Source organism: Bipolaris oryzae (assembly GCF_000523455.1).
Source record: "Bipolaris oryzae ATCC 44560 unplaced genomic scaffold scaffold_98, whole genome shotgun sequence".
Classification (NCBI taxonomy): domain Eukaryota; kingdom Fungi; phylum Ascomycota; class Dothideomycetes; order Pleosporales; family Pleosporaceae; genus Bipolaris; species Bipolaris oryzae.
The window spans coordinates 63451-80198 of record NW_006911374.1 but is presented as its reverse complement, the minus strand read 5'-3'; the positions used below and the strand labels follow the sequence as shown (position 1 = coordinate 80198).

The window sequence follows — 16748 nt, the reverse complement described above, 5'->3', positions numbered from 1 at the left end:
AAAATATATATATACTAGTTTGATACCGCTGGTCGGTATCGTATTTCGCCTTTTACCTGTTTACTCTTTTTTTTTCGCGACAAGAGGCATCGAGCGGCGTTCTTCTTTTCTTTCCTCTTCTTTTCTAACTCAGATATTTCATTTGAGTGGCATTTTTATAGGGTTACAGCATAGCATTTACAGGGCGCGTGGGATATCCGGTTTTCATATTTTCGTTACACATTACAGATTAGTCTATAAGTAAAATTCATTATTACTATTACTTCAGGGTTGTGGACAGTTAGTGATGTTGGCACGTGACTTTGATGAGGGGACTTGAGCCTAGACCTGCTCAAGACGAGCCTTGTGTCTTGGAGAACATAATAGACGACAATGTCTCAAGTTCTGATATTACTGTCTTGGAGGATAGTTGTCTAGCACCGAAAATTTGCAAGGGTAGGGAAATTCATAGGTCGTACCATCATCTGTTTTTTTTTGTTGAAGGCGTCTACGTCCAATCACAGCACATTCTTTGTCAGTCTGTCTGCCGAGCTGCAGCCTTGACACCGCCCAACCTTTACACTTTACAAAAGCAGGTGCAGGCTTGTGTGCCAATCACATGTCTGCGGAATGCGACCGTTGCGCCATACGTCGATCTGTCAACGGGAACTTCTATTGCCATTGTGCCTTTAGGTGAAACGATGTGCATGGGAGATCCATGTTTATGACGATAGGTATGGAACATACTCTACACATGTGCAAGTACCTAGTGTACAGACGTAGCGCTCGGGGGTTTTTTTTTTGGAATCTTTCAGCTCTCTGGATGGGCAACCCTTGCAGAGTCATGTCACATCATCTTCGTATCCGCAACAGACTCGCCCGCATATACGTGCATTTCTTACAAACTGTGCAGATGTCGCATAATGTTGAATCCTGATTTGGGTGCCGACGTAGCAGATGTGCTAATCGCATACGTACACCATGGTGGCTATGGTCAAGGGTCGTGATAGGTCAGAAGGGTGACACAATCAGGCTCAAGCGATTTGGCATGGTGCCATTTGCTCAGAGATCGGGTCGTGTTGACATTGGAACAAGATGGTGCAATGAGTACTATACGGATATATACTAGAAGAAGGACAATCGGCCACCCCAACATGGCAGTAAAGTGTCGCCTTGGTCTAGACTCGGAGAAGCATTATCCATGGTAACGATGCTTCAGGGTCTGCTGTAGTCAGTCGACTTGTAATGTTCACGCTGCAGGTACGGCTTTAGGCATGCTGATGCGGAATGCGGCTTTTGGCGAGCAAAGAGCAATTCTCGAGTCGACCAGTGTTCACTTGTTTTTGATGCAACATGTTTAGTATTCAAAACAGCAGGCTGAGTGTAAGATATAGAAGCATGACAGGGTGCGTGGTGGGGGAATAGAACAAAGGCCAAGGGCAGGGAGGGCGGAGAGAATGCATTGACCGCCACGTGCGCTAAGGATGCTAGGGGGAAAGCCGCGATTCTGATTCTGGTCCACACAAAATTAACTGCTGCCCCTCCATCCTCACGTCCCGCACAAGCTGCACAAGCCCGACGAGGCGCAAAATAAAGGGAAAAAGCACGCGTGCCTTTGTCCGTTCTCTGTCTCTCCCGCCAATTCTTACTCGACGCCACCGTCTGTGGCCGCAGCAATAGGCGTACATATACTTACCCCAACCCCCACCGGCCTTTTCTCACCGCACCGGCTCCCGGGACGTCGTCTGCTACATACAGTAGGCCGCCGCCAATCCTCGACGCACTTTCCGCCAGCCACTCTCCACCATGGACGTTGCCGGCTTGCGGGACCGGATCCAGGCGACGCTCGACGCGAATGCCGCCGTTAGACAGCAGGCCGAGCTCGACCTCAAGCATGTGCGTGGTGTCTGCGACACACGATCCATACTCGAACCTGGCACTGACGGAAACATAGGCTGAAGAAAAGCCAGGCTTCACTGGAGGCCTGCTAGACATTCTCGAGCAGGAGCAACACAACGCCGTGCGTCTGTCGAGTAAGTATGCGCCCACCAAGTATGCACACGAGAGCCCTCCCCTCCTGACACTGACGTCCCGCCCACAGCCGTCGTCTACCTCAAGAACCGCATATCCAAGGGCTGGTCGCCTGCCGAGGAGTACAGTCAGGCCATACCCATACCAGAGGATGAGAAGACTGCCTTCCGCAATCGTCTGATCCCCGTCCTCGTCGCCTCCCCACCCCAAGTGCGCCTTCAACTCATTCCTACCCTCCAGAAGATCCTCGCATATGATTTCCCCGCCAAATGGCCGGATTTCCTCGACATCACTGTACAACTGCTGAATGCTGGAAACATTGAGTCGGTGTTTGCCGGTGTGCAGTGCTTGCTGGCGATATGCAAAATCTACAGGTTCAAATCTGGCGAGAACCGCGCAGACTTTGACAAGATAGTCGCCATGTCCTTTCCACAGTTGCTCAACATTGGCAACTCACTGGCGGGCGAGACAAGCTTGGAAGCTGGCGAGATATTACGGACAGTGCTCAAGGTGTACAAGCATGCCATCTATGTAAGGTCCCGACGCGCGCATGGCAGAAACGGCAGCTGACTTAGTATGCAGTTCGATCTCCCCGCATCTCTCCGCGACCAACAGGTCATGGTTGGTTGGTGTACGCTATTCCTGACTGTGGTCGGCAAAGAGCCCCCTGAGTCATCACTCCCCGAAGATCTCGACGAGCGCGAAGTAAACCACTGGTGGAAGGCAAAGAAGTGGTCTTATGCAAACTTGAACAGATTATACGTCAGGTGGGTGGCACAGCGTCATACCTTGCATGCGGGCGATACTGACGTGAAACAGATATGGCAACCCCACAGCCTTGGGCAAGAACAACGAGGTCGACTACACCGAGGTAGCCAAGAACTTCATTGCTAACTTTGCGCCCGAGATCCTCAAGATCTACCTCCAGCAGGTTGAGAAGTGGGTGGGAAAGCAGGTTTGGCTGTCAAAAGCCAGCTTGTACTACACACTCAACTTCCTCGACGAGTGCATCAAGCCCAAGACCATGTGGACTCTGCTCAAGCCTCACACCGACAACCTCATTGCGCATCTCGTATTTCCAGTACTTTGCCAGTCTGACGAAGATATTGAGCTGTTCCAGGAGGAGCCACAGGAGTACCTGCACCGCAAGTTGAACTTTTACGAGGACGTGACTGCGCCCGACGTTGCTGCCACCAACTTCCTAGTCACTCTTACCAAGAGCCGCCGCAAGCAGACCTTCACTGTGTTGAACTTTGTCAACGAAGTCGTCAACCGCTACGAGGCCGCACCCGACAACGAGAAGAACCCGCGGGAAAAGGAGGGTGCGTTACGTATGATTGGTACGCTATCTGGTGTCATTTTGGGCAAGAAGAGCCCCATTGCGGACCAAGTCGAGTACTTCTTCGTACGACATGTCTTCCCCGAGTTCCGAAGTCCCCATGGCTTCCTCCGTGCGCGCGCATGCGACACCCTGGAGAAGTTTGAGCAGCTTGATTTCAAGGATCAAAATAACCTCATCATCATTTACCGCAACATTCTCGAGTCCATGGCCGACCCCACACTCCCAGTTCGCGTAGCTGCAGCTTTGTCACTTCAGCCACTCATCCGTCACGATGTCATCCGAAATAACATGAAGCAAAACATTCCTCAGGTCATGCAGCAACTCCTGAAGCTCGCAAACGAGGTCGATGTCGATGCCCTATCGAACGTGATGGAGGACTTTGTCGAGGTCTTTGCACCAGAGTTGACTCCCTTCGCCGTAGCGCTGAGCGAACAGTTGCGCGACACTTACCTGCGTATCGTGCGAGAATTGGTATCGAGGAACCAGGAGAAGGGTGAAGATAGCGAGTATGGTGACTTCCTCGATGAGAAGAGCATTACCGCGCTCGGTGTTCTGCAAACCATTGGTACCCTTATCCTAACCCTAGAGAGCACACCCGATGTTCTCTTGCACTTGGAGACTATCTTGATGCCTGTCATCACCATCACTCTCGAGAATAAGCTTTACGGTATGCAGTTCCATAGGTTACCTATGTTTTTATTCATACTAATTTCTTTCGCAGATTTGTACAACGAAGTCTTCGAAATTATTGACAGCTGCACTTTTGCTGCTAAGAGCATCTCCGGCACCATGTGGCAGGCGTTTGAGCTGATACATAGAACGTTCAAGGCTGGCGCTGAGCTATATCTCGAAGGCATGTATACTTCAACGTTTGTATCCTAACATCAAGTCGCTGACGATATGCAGATATGCTTCCTGCGCTTGAGAACTTTGTCAACTATGGTACTCCCATGCTGGTTCAAAACCGAGCATATCTTGATGCCATTGTCGACATGGTCAGGACAATCTTCAAGGACGACAAAGTTGGCGGTGTTGATCGAATTTGCGGCTGCAAGCTAGCTGAGATCATCATGCTCAACATGCGTGGTTCCGTTGACGACTACATTCCAGAGTTCATTGGACTAACCATGCACGTCCTGACCAATGAAGAGCCCAAGGTCAAGTCTCTGAGGATACATCTGATGGAAGTGGTCATTAACTCTATCTACTACAACCCCGCATTGGCATTGCATGTGCTGGAGAGCAATGGTTGGACCAACAAGTTCTTTAGTCTTTGGTTCTCAAGCATCGACCACTTTACCAGAGTCCATGACAAGAAGCTGTGCATCTCGGCGATCTGCGCTCTGTTGACACTGAGAGCTCAGGATGTTCCTGTCAGCGTACAACAGGGCTGGCCACGTCTGCTACAGGGCGTAACGCGCCTTTTCCAAACACTTCCCGCGGCATTGAAGAGTGAGTTTTTGAAGCAAAAACTCTATTACATATTAGTACTAACATATACATAGACCGCGAAGAAGCGAAGAAGGAAGACGCATTTGACTACTCGGCTGAATTCGAAGAGGAGGAAGACGAAGAGTGGGAGCAGGAAGCTGATTGGAGTAATGAAGCGGATGAAGCCGAGGATGTCAAAGATGAGAGCGCCGCCTATCTCGACTTCCTAAACGAAGAGGTAATGCTCCTACGTCCTAAAGCACGCAATAAATGCTAACAGGCAACAGGCACAGAAATTCAGCTCCCTCGATGATGAGGACGATGACGAGCTGGAAGAGGAGAGTCTCCTGGAAACACCCCTTGACAAGGTCGAGCCATATGGCATGTTCAAGCATGCGTTGCTCCGTAAGTTTGTCGCACTGAAAGTACTCAAAGTGTGTATTGACATGATGTAGGCCTACAACAAGAGCAACCTGCACTCTACGAAGACCTTACCAAGAACCTCAGCCCAGACGAGCAGCAAATCGTGCAAAGTGCCGTCCACCAGGCTGATGTCATTGCACAAGCCCAGGCCGAAGCACGGGCTGCAGCAGCAAACGGACAGCCATTGCCACTGCCTCAGTAAATTGGTTCCAACAACCATATCATTTACCTCAATAAACGGACAGTTTGCCGACGTGGCACGCACGTGTGCCTTGACTCAAAGTGCAGCTGATGATGGCGACCCTTGGCTGTTTGGGTTGTGAGGCCTCGGTTCCAAATACCTATTGGCAAATATTCACATGATAGGCGAATAGAATGGAAAGTATGCACAGGCAAAAGGCTGCTAATGTCAAGGGAAGGGAGGCGGGTTAAGGTCTAGGAGTCTTCTTGGATTCCAATTAGCGAGCATCCTGGCGTTTTGATTTTTTACGGAAGACGGTGTGAGCCGGAGGTTTCTTCTGGCTAGTGGTACTCTGTTGGTGTCAGGCGGCGTTGATTTCGGCGTGTGTTGGCACACGGGATTACGAAAAAGAGGAGGGCGATATCCACAAGAGGAATTATTTTTGGGATGACGATGATGATGATGAAGCATATGTATGAGGAGGAGATTGCCCCGACCTAAAGGTCACCGTAGATAGCATTTTTTAGTCCGGCATGCAATGAGACGTAATCGTTGCGCATCATTGGATATCTGTCTTGCTTGCTGCGTTGCACACGATATCCCGGAGTGATGGGCGTTGATCGCTGTTCCCTCGGAGGGGGAACCTGGTTGTTTCAGCCCTATCGATAAGCCAAGGCCCTACCATGAAACTGGCCAGAACGATGACGCTTGCGCAGGTGGCTTGTTGATTTCCTGCGCGCAACGTGGACAGAACCAGAGATCCCAGCCCTATTCTCTATACACAACGACCTTCTCGCATCCCTGAAAAGAACCCTTATCCCTACGCGACACAATTACTCGAGTCGCATTTACTAGACGCTCACCCCGCGCGGATATTTGTACCCTGCTTAGATTGACCGCGAAGCTTGGACAACGGCAACAACCTACCGTGCGTCGCGCGGTATCAAAATAATCCGATGTCGCGACCTACCGTCTCGAAAGCTAAGAGTATGTTCGCGCTGCCGTAGCCCCTTAGGTGCAACCCCGCTAATAGCAGCAGCAAGCTACCCCATCTTCGCGGCCACATTTGCCAGCAATAGGCCCGGGATTCTCGTAGTAGGCGGTGGCGGAGGGGTGCGTACAATGCTCAAATAGAGCCGTATACACACATGTACTAATCGTGGCTCGTTGTTGTTTAGGCCGGGCGTACTGGAGTCAAGAACCAAATCACTGCATTCGACTTCAGCTCACGAGCGCCAACCGTAGAAGCCATCGCCGAGATCGAGGCAAGCAAAGATGACTCGATTACCTGTCTGGAGAACCTCTCCACCAAGGATGGCTTGATTCTGTTCGCGGGTAACAACAGTAGCGAAGAAGACCGCTTGTCTGCGCGGAATGAACACTTGCGCGCCTTTGAACTGCGCTTTCCTAAGAACAAGGGGGCTAGCAGCGGTGCAGAGAAGGCGGATGGCGACATAGAGTTTCTCAGCAAGACGACACTTTTTACGACCCCGCAATCAGTTGGCGCGAAAAAGGAAGGATACCAGCGAATAATCCGATTGTCACCGCCGCAAAGAACGACGACGAACATACCAAATAGGCGGATCGGCGCAATTGCTTCTGGACTTGCGGGCGACGAGAACGAGGTTGTAATCTTCAACGCAACATCTACCAAGCCATCGAACCAAGACGTAATAGAACGCATCAAGCTACAAAAAGGGCAAGAAGCAAACGATCTTGACATCTTCACACAAGAGGAAGGGCGATTCCGGGTAGCCTTTGTGACGGATTATGAAGTCTTTGTGCAGGAGGCTGGCTACAATTTTGAACAACGAAAGACAAAAGGCCGGAACGAACACCGAAAAGTCTACACATTACCCCACGTAGAAAAGGGCTCGAGAAGCAAGTTAAGAGGTGTGCGATGGCTTTCGCCAAAGCATCTGCTTTTGCTCGCGAATAAGCCTAACAGGAGCGGGGTTGAGCTGCTATTGTTTCACTTTTACCAGGACGGAGGCAGTATTGCTTTACGCAAAGCGTTACCAAAGCACGTGAAGGCGGCAACTGACATGGATGTCGCTCTCCTTGATGCGGATGACCAGGGCGCCTATCAGATTGCTATTGCTATAGCGGCGATTGACATGTCCTTGACGGTTTACACGATGGACTACCACGGCCCATCGAGAGACTCGTTGAGTGCTTTCCACTCTTTCAACAGTTATGACAATGTAAGATGAAAGCCTGGTAATTGCTATTCGCGGTTGTTAACTAAAACTAGGTCCACGATTTCCAAATGACCAAAGTCGTATTTTCGCCATTCCACAAGCCAGAGACCCCTAAAGGCCGCCCAGCAACCCCATATCTTCGTCTGGCGAGTACCAGCCTGGGCAATACGATCAGTGTGGAAACCTTCCCGTTGCAAAATATTGGATCGCGCCATGTCCTGCAGACAGCTCAATCGAGAAACTTATTTACATTGGCGACGTACCTCGTCACAGCCATGGTTGTCGCAGTACTAGCGCTTTTGATACAGTCGCTCGTGGATCCAGAAGGCAACCTGACCAAGGGCATACTCCCTGCCAGTCTACAAAATGCAGCCGGTCAACACAAGACATTTGGTGAAACCTTGCGGGAGAAACGTCATCAAGCTGTCCTCAACAATGCAGACTCGCCAATTGTGAAAACGTCGCACCGCATCGCCGATCTATTGCATATCCACCTGCCTCATGTCTTATCCGACGAGACAGCATCAGCAGACATCCCATCTGAGCCAAAAGCTTTGGTAGTTCACCATGATGCTGAGTCCGATGGTGCTCTTAGCACAGAAGTACACGAAGGAGACGAGGAAGTTTTGAAGAAGCACGCCGCGGCAAGGAGGTGGGATGAGCTGAGCAAGGAGGAGAAGCACATCTGGCGTGAGAAGCTAAGTGAAGCAGGTATGTGGGCAGTAGGAGAAGGTGAAACCATCCTGAAGTCTATCTTCTTTGGGCAGCTAGGTGGACTGGTTGGGCAGGCTGCGCAGGGCGTGTTGGGCGGTTAGAGAGAGAGAGGCATACGGCATAATGACTATGCGCGGTACGCGGTGAGTGGAAATGTATCATAGCAAAAGCAGCGCATGTGTCCGAAGATAATGTTATTGGTGGCCGTGACATGTTCTGGATTCAATTGAGAAGCTTATGCATGGTAGCATTTACTTGATATTTCACCGCCGCTGATGGCCTTTGCATGACGAAGCGCTTCCCCGGTGTAAGCTTTAGGACTAGCGCGAGAGTGATGTGGGTCAGAGCTTACTAGTCCGCTTTGGTGACATACGACGTGCGGTGCCGACACAGCAGTTAACTTTGACTGCGCTCCAATTCCACCCACGCGTCTTCTCTTACCTGTCTCTTTTTTCCTTTCTATGGATGGATTGAGCATCCACACTCTTGCTGCGAGAGGCTTCAGGTGAAGCAGACAGGATGGCGCAGCAGAGTCCCCTTTCGTCCACGTTGGACCGCATAGTCCACGAACTACGCTCGAAGAATGACGAGACACGACAGCGAGCAGCAAACACGCTGCGGCAGACAGTCGAGTCGGCGCACCGAGGTGAGGCAGCAGCGCGATGCAGAAAAAAAAACCCCCCGCCCAGGCTTCGGAAAACTGACGTAGCACAGAACTCGCGCCCAATCTCTTTACCAATTTCAACAACGAAGTTTACACCAGAATCTCGGGCCTTATTGTCACCGGCAGCGACTCGAACGAACGCATCGGCGGCATCCACGCGCTAAACGCCCTCATCGATTTCCGCGGCGACGATGCGGGCCAGAAGACGACGCGGTTTGCCTCGTACCTGAGGGCGGTGATGCGGGGGCAGGACATTACAGCCATGGTGGTAGCAGCCAAGGCTCTCGGACGCCTCGCAAAACCCGGTGGCACCCTCACAGCAGAGCTTGTCGAGGCAGAAGTCAAGGGTGCCCTCGAGTGGCTGCAGTTGGAACGCCTGGAGAATCGGCGCTTCGCTGCTGTCCTCATCCTGCGCGAGCTGGCTAAAAACTCGCCGACCCTCATGTACCAATGGATTGCACAGATTTTCGAGGTTATCTGGGTGGCCCTACGCGACCCCAAGGTTCTCATCAGAGAGTCTGCGGCCGAGGCCATCAGTGCCTGCTTCGAGATCATATCCCCGCGTGACTCGCAGATGCGACAACTTTGGTTCGGCAAGGTCTATGACGAAATTCTGCGTGGCTTCACAATCAACACCAACGAGGCCATCCACGGTTCGCTGCTCACTATGAAGGAGCTGCTTGACAAGAGTGCCATGTTCATGAACGACCAAAAATACAAGGAGACGGTTGAGCAGGTGCTCAAGTACAGGGAGCATCGTGATGCTCTGGTGCGGAGGGAGGTGGTGCTCATTATCCCTATTCTTGCTGCTTATTCGCCTACCGAGTTTGCGACAAAGTACCTCCATCAGTGCATGCTCCACCTCCAAGGTCTGATTAGGAAGGATCGCGATAGGGATAAGGCATTTGTAGCTATTGGACAAATTGCAAACGCCGTCGGAGTCGCCATCTCACCGTACTTGGAAGGCATTCTGGGTTTCATCCAGGAAGGCCTCATTGCAAAGGCACGGAACAAAAGCGTCATAAATGAAGCGCCGATATTCCAGTGTCTCAGTATGATTGCTGCGGCGGTCGGTCAGGCTCTTACCAAGTCTGTTGAGCGCTTGCTAGATCCCATCTTCTCTTGCGGGCTGAGCGATTCTCTCTTTCAGGCTCTCGTCGACATGGCTCACTACGTACCACCTTCACGGCCCATGATCCAGGAAAAGCTTTTGGATCTCCTCAGCCAGATTCTCGCTGGCCGGCACTTTTTACCTCTGGGTAGCCCTTACCAAGTCTCACAACCGCCACAGATATGGACACGCGATCATAAGGACCCACAGGCGATTGCCCAAAGAGAAGCAGAGATTGCATTAGCACTGCACACACTGGGTAGTTTTGACTTCACAGGACACGTCTTGAACGAGTTTGTTCGCGATGTTGCTATTCGATATGTCGAAGCGGACAACCCAGAGATTCGAAAGCGTGCTGCCCTGACCTGCTGTCAACTTTTTGTCAAAGATCCCATCGTCCACCAGACTAGCACTCACGCGACAAAAGTGGTTGGCGACATCATTGAGAAGCTTCTAACTGTCGGCGTAGGTGATATTGACTCAGATATCCGGTGGGACGTCCTCGTAGCATTGGACGCCCGCTTCGATCGTCACCTTGGTAAAGCTGACAATGTCCGTACTCTCTTCCTCGCTCTGAACGACGAGGTATTTGGCATCCGAGAGGCTGCCATGTCCATCATCGGTCGGTTGACAGCCGTCAATCCTGCCTATGTCTTTCCTTCGCTTCGCAAAGTCCTTCTGCAACTACTGACTGAAGTGAATTACGCCAACAGTCCGCGCAGTAAAGAAGAAAGTGCCAAACTCATTAGTAGTCTTGTTGGTGCCGCCGACAGTCTTATCAAGCCACTGATAGATCCCATTGTCGAAGTGTTGCTTCCAAAGTGCAAAGATCCAAATCCCGAGGTCGCTTCGACTACACTCAAAGCTATTGGTGACCTTGCCACAGTCGGTGGCGAAGGAATGATCAAATATATCAAAGACCTCATGCCCGTCATTCTGGACTTTATGCAAGATCAGACATCGGACGCCAAACGCTTCTCTGCCCTGAAGGCGCTTGGACAACTGGCCACAAACGCTGGATATGTGATTGAACCATACCGAGAGTACCCGGAGCTTATGAACATCCTGATGAACATCGCCAAGACCGAACCTGAAGGTGAACTTAGAAGGGAAACCGTTCGGCTCATGGGTACCCTCGGAGCACTAGATCCGGATGAGTACCAGAAAATCATGGAGCAATCACCGGACACCCATCTCATATTGGAAGCGCAAGCCATCACTGATGTTTCCCTCATCATGCAAGGTATCACTCCTTCAAACGAAGAGTATTACCCGACCATTGTCATTAGCACGCTCATGGGACTGCTAAAGGATCCCTCCCTAGTGCAGTATCATACTGCAATTGTAGAGGCTGTCATGAACATTTACGCAACCATGGGCCTAAAATGCGTTCCTTTTCTCAACCAAGTCGTGCCTGGCTTCCTCCATGTCATCAGGTCGACGCCAGCTGGACGCTCAGAAGGTTACTTCAACCAGCTCAGTCAGCTAGTCCGTATTGTGCGCCAGCATATTCGTCCCTACCTTCCCAGCATTCTTTCAACCATCAAAGAGTATTGGAGCAGCAGTCCACAACTACAAGCCACCATCTTGTCGCTGATTGAGGCTATTGCTCGCTCGCTGGAGGGCGAGTTCAAAGTCTACTTGGCCGATGTGCTACCACTTATGCTCAGTGTGCTCGACTCGGACCAGACTGGCAAGCGCCTACCTTCAGAAAGAGTACTACATGCTTTTCTCATCTTTGGCTCAAGTGCCGAAGAATACATGCATCTCATCATTCCGGTCATGGTCAAGATGTTCGATAAGCCCGGACAGCCTATTCAGATCCGAAGGCATGCAATTGAAACATTGGGCCGGCTTTCCAAGCAGGTGAATGTCTCTGAGTTTGCAGCCCGCATCATACATCCCATTTGCCGAGTACTTGCTGGCAGTGAGCCCACCCTAAAGCAAACCGCTCTTGAGACACTCTGTGCCCTGATCTTCCAGCTCGGTCCAGACTACATTCATTTTGTGCCGACAGTCAGCAAAATCTTGGTTGCGCACAAGGTACCTCATGAGAACTATGCCCGTATCGTATCGAAGCTGCAAAAAGGCGAACCACTGCCGCAGGATCTTAGCCCAGACGAGCGATACGGTGAGGATGACGAAGACTTGAACCCCGCCGAGATCCTTACCAAGAAGTTGGCAGTCAACCAACAGCATTTGAAGCAAGCTTGGGAAGCCTCCAACAAGACCACCAAAGAAGATTGGATCGAATGGATGCGAAGATTCAGTGTCGAGCTTCTCAGGGAGTCGCCTCAGCAAGCATTACGTGCCTGCACACCTCTCGGAAGCGTGTACAACCCCATCGCCAGGACACTGTTCAACTCGGCTTTCGTCTCATGTTGGACGGAATTGTACGATCAATATCAGGAAGAACTTGTTCGATCCATCGAAACCGCACTCACATCACCAAACATCCCACCCGAGATACTCCAGGTTTTGCTTAATTTGGCAGAGTTTATGGAGCACGACGATAAAGCACTACCAATCGATGTCAGGATACTTGGTATGTATGCTGGAAAATGCCATGCTTTTGCCAAAGCACTGCACTACAAGGAGCTCGAATTCAACGCGGAGCAGAATTCCAGCGCTGTGGAAGCCCTTATTAGCATCAACAACCAACTCCAACAGACCGACGCAGCTTTTGGTATTTTACGTAAGGCACAAAACTACCACGACGTCGAGCTCAAGGAGACTTGGTTCGAGAAATTGCAGAAATGGGATGAGGCACTTGCTGCTTACCAGAGACGTGAGCTTGAAGAGCCCGACTCTTTCGATGTGACCATGGGCAAGATGCGATGCTTGCACGCTCTGGGCGAGTGGGATCTTCTTTCCAGTCTGTCCAAGGAGAAGTGGGCCAATGCTTCGCAGGAGTATCGCAAGGCGATAGCACCGCTCGCTGCGACAGCTGCGTGGGGTCTGGGCAAGTTTGCGGACATGGACAACTACCTTGGCGTCATGAAGGAGCAGTCGCCTGACCGCGCTTTCTTTGCTTCTATTCTCAACATCCACAACAACCGATTCGAAATTGCCGTTGATGAAATTGCCAAGGCTCGAAAAGGTCTGGACACGGAGCTCAGCTCGCTACTGGGAGAGTCGTACCAGCGAGCTTATTTGCCAATGATTCGTGTGCAGATGCTTGCGGAGCTTGAGGAAATCATGCAATACAAACAGAACGAGGGCAACCTTGAGAAGCAGAAGAGTATGCGCAAGACCTGGATGAAGCGACTTAGGGGATTGCAGCCAAATCCAGAAGTCTGGCAGCGTATGATCAAGGTGCGCCAGCTTGTCATCTCACCGCAAGAAGGCACCGACATGTGGATCAAATACACCAATCTGTGCAGGAAGAGCAACAGAATGAACCTCGCAAACAAGGCTCTCCAGAAGTTGCTTGATATCGAGAGTACTGGCGATAGCACCGTGGTTGAGTTTGTGCGGAACAATGCTCACGAGATCTCACACCCCGTGGCCTACACTACGTACAAGTACATGTGGGCCGACCAAAACCACAAGCAAGAAGCACTCGACAGCATGAAGGACTTCACTGCGCGACTTTCTGAAGACCTTGCCATGAGGAGTAGAGCCGCAGTTAACCCCATGATGGCACAAAATGGCATGAACGGCATGTCCAATGGCCAGCACATGTTCAGTAACGTGAACCCCTTTGCTGCCACCAATGGACATAACGGGGTCAATGGAATGCACGGCTCGAGTTTGATGAATGGATCAGTCACTGGCACCTCGCCCACGGACCTTGCCGAATGCCACCGTCTGCTAGCCAAATGCTATCTGAAGCAGGGTGACTGGCAACAAGAACTCAACGACGGCGAATGGGATCATGAGTTTGTGCATGAGATTCTCGCCGCCTATGCCGCCGCCACACGCTACAACAAGGACTGGTACAAGGCATGGCATGCGTGGGCACTTGCTAACTTTGAAGTCATCAACTCCATCACATCTAAGTCTGACCGGGAGGCCACCGACGTGCCTCATAACATTATTCACGATCATGTGATCCCGGCTATCCAAGGCTTCTTCAAATCCATTGCACTGTCATCAACCAGTTCACTACAAGATACGCTGAGGCTGCTCACCCTGTGGTTCAGCTATGGCGGTAGAGAGGGAGTCAACCGCACCATCACGGAGGGCACAAAGTCGGTTCCAATCGATACTTGGCTTGAGGTCATCCCGCAACTGCTTGCCCGAATCAATCAGCCCAACGCTGTCGTCCGGCAATCCATACACCAGCTCCTCATCGAAGTCGGGAAAGCACATCCCCAAGCCTTGGTTTTCCCATTGACTGTCTCTATGAAATCCGATGTCTCACGACGTCAGCGATCGGCAAAGGAGCTTATGGAAGCTATGCGCGAACACTCGCCACGGCTGGTTGAGCAAGCCGATCTTGTCAGTCATGAGCTGATTCGTATTGCTGTCTTGTGGCATGAACAATGGCACGAGGGTCTCGAGGAGGCCAGTCGATTGTACTTTGGCGACCACAACATAGACGGCATGTTCGCCACACTGGCACCCCTACACGCAATGCTCGACAAGGGCCCTGAAACACTCCGCGAAATCTCGTTCATCCAGTCTTTTGGTCGTGAACTCCAGGAGGCCCGTGACTGGTGCAACACATTCAGGACCTCCGGTGAAATAGGTGATCTTAATCAAGCGTGGGATCTCTACTACCAGGTGTTCCGCAAGATTGCGCGACAACTACCTTCCTTGATGACGCTCGAGTTGCAGTATGTCTCGCCCAAACTCAAGGAAGCGCATGATCTTGAGCTCGCGGTTCCTGGAACCTACCAGGTTGGTAAGCCTGTTATCCGAATCATCTCCTTCGATCCGGTCGCGACTGTCATCCAGTCCAAACAGCGACCTAGGAAACTGGAAATGCGTGGCAGCGACGGCAAAGCACACACCCACATTCTCAAAGGACACGAAGATATTCGACAAGATGAACGTGTCATGCAACTCTTTGGTCTCTGCAATACCCTGCTCTCCAACGACGTGGAGTCGCGCAAGCGTCACCTTAACATTCAACGATATGCTGCCGTTCCGCTTAGTACGCAGTCTGGTTTGCTTGGTTTCGTCCCTAATAGTGACACGCTGCACGTACTCATCCGAGAGTACCGAGACAGTCGGAAGATTCTGCTTAACATTGAGCACCGTATCATGTTGCAGATGGCGCCTGACTACGATTGTCTCACTCTCATGCAAAAGGTGGAAGTGTTCGGTTACGCCCTTGATAATACGACGGGTCAAGATCTGTACCGCGTCCTCTGGCTGAAATCTAAATCTTCGGAAGCCTGGCTTGATCGCCGTACCAACTACACGCGTTCGCTTGCTGTCATGTCCATGGTCGGATACATTCTCGGCCTGGGAGATCGCCACCCAAGTAACTTGATGTTGGACCGAGTTACCGGCAAGATTATTCACATCGATTTCGGAGATTGTTTCGAGGTGGCCATGCACCGTGAGAAGTATCCTGAACGTGTGCCATTCCGTCTCACGCGCATGTTGACATATGCCATGGAAGTGAGCAATATCGAGGGTAGCTACCGAACCACTTGCGAACATGTCATGCGGGTACTACGAAGCAACAAGGAGAGTGTCATGGCGGTTCTTGAAGCTGTAAGTCGACTGCGCATTGTAAAATTGAAGATGAGATGCATTGATACTAACATACTCAACTACAGTTCATACACGATCCTCTCCTAACTTGGCGCCTAAACCACCGCGATGCGTCCCCCGTGGAGCCCAACTACCCGTCTGAACGCCGCCAATCCATCATGGGTGCTGACACCGCCGCCGCAACCACCGACCCACACCAAATGTCCAGCATCGTTGGTCGCCCCCGCCACCGCTCCTCTGTTGCCCCTCCTCAAAACAACGAGGCCGATGCCAAGGAAGTCCAGAACGCGCGTGCCTTGCAAGTCCTGAGCCGCGTCAAGGAAAAGCTAACCGGTCGTGATTTCGGCAAGGGCGAGGAATTGAAGACGGAGATGCAGGTCGATCGACTCATTAAAGAAGCAACTAACTTGGAGAATCTATGCCAGCATTATATCGGTTGGTGCAGTTTCTGGTAGCCGTGCAAAGAAGGGGGGGCAGCATGCATTTCAGAACTTTTAACCTTACGTTTTAATGATTGTGAAGCGGGGAGGGGAGGCTGTTTGTCATAGTGGTAGCATAGCATGGGAGTTGTTCATTTTGTTTTTTGTTCTTGGATACATGCTTAGCTGAGAGAAAGAGAAAAAGAGAGAGCAATCTTCATGTCTCGTGTACTTTTAATCATATTCTTTGACAAATATGCAGTATCATTTTAGCGACTTGGTTGAGTTTTTCTTGTGAGTTTCCCGTTTATCTAGAAACTTCCCTGTGAGTGTTGTTCTCAAGTGGTGATCTACGGTTTTCAAAAGGTGGGGGTGGGGGGCCTAGTAGCTGCATTCTCACACCACAACCAAAAAAACCAACTCGCTTAGAGGAAAAAAACACGAGAACAAAGCAAGAGGCACAGTTTGATTGGAAGATCAAGAAAGCAAAAGGCAAAAAGACGACACCAGTGGGACTCGAACCCACAATCTTTGCCACCGGAAAGCAACGCCTTACCATTAGGCCATGGTGCCTTTGATCTC

At 51.1% G+C, this 16748-nt stretch overlaps 4 protein-coding genes across 4 annotated transcripts; 3 read left to right on the top strand and 1 right to left on the bottom strand.

Annotated features, from left to right (window-relative positions):
- Positions 1–973: 973 nt before the first annotated feature.
- Positions 974–1135, bottom strand: COCMIDRAFT_99577 (uncharacterized protein; the record flags this gene model as incomplete). The annotated part of the gene is made up of 1 exon (XM_007691388.1): positions 974–1135. One exon carries the CDS (start codon positions 1133–1135, stop codon positions 974–976), a length of 162 nt encoding a protein of 53 aa, XP_007689578.1.
- Positions 1136–1785: 650 nt separating this feature from the next.
- On the top strand, positions 1786–5408 carry COCMIDRAFT_38197 (uncharacterized protein; the record flags this gene model as incomplete). The annotated part of the gene is made up of 10 exons (XM_007691378.1): positions 1786–1875; positions 1934–2012; positions 2081–2541; positions 2593–2777; positions 2830–4019; positions 4074–4205; positions 4259–4804; positions 4858–5021; positions 5071–5188; positions 5239–5408. The coding sequence occupies 10 exons, from the start codon at positions 1786–1788 to the stop codon at positions 5406–5408; spliced, it is 3135 nt and encodes a 1044-aa protein (XP_007689568.1).
- Positions 5409–6343: 935 nt separating this feature from the next.
- COCMIDRAFT_99590 (uncharacterized protein) lies at positions 6344–8403 on the top strand (the record flags this gene model as incomplete). Its single annotated transcript, XM_007691387.1, has 4 exons — positions 6344–6374; positions 6427–6500; positions 6566–7591; positions 7642–8403. 4 exons carry the CDS (start codon positions 6344–6346, stop codon positions 8401–8403), a joined length of 1893 nt encoding a protein of 630 aa, XP_007689577.1.
- Positions 8404–8821: 418 nt separating this feature from the next.
- Positions 8822–16202, top strand: COCMIDRAFT_6704 (uncharacterized protein; the record flags this gene model as incomplete). Its single annotated transcript, XM_007691357.1, has 3 exons — positions 8822–8948; positions 9017–15747; positions 15813–16202. 3 exons carry the CDS (start codon positions 8822–8824, stop codon positions 16200–16202), a joined length of 7248 nt encoding a protein of 2415 aa, XP_007689547.1.
- Positions 16203–16748: the final 546 nt, after the last annotated feature.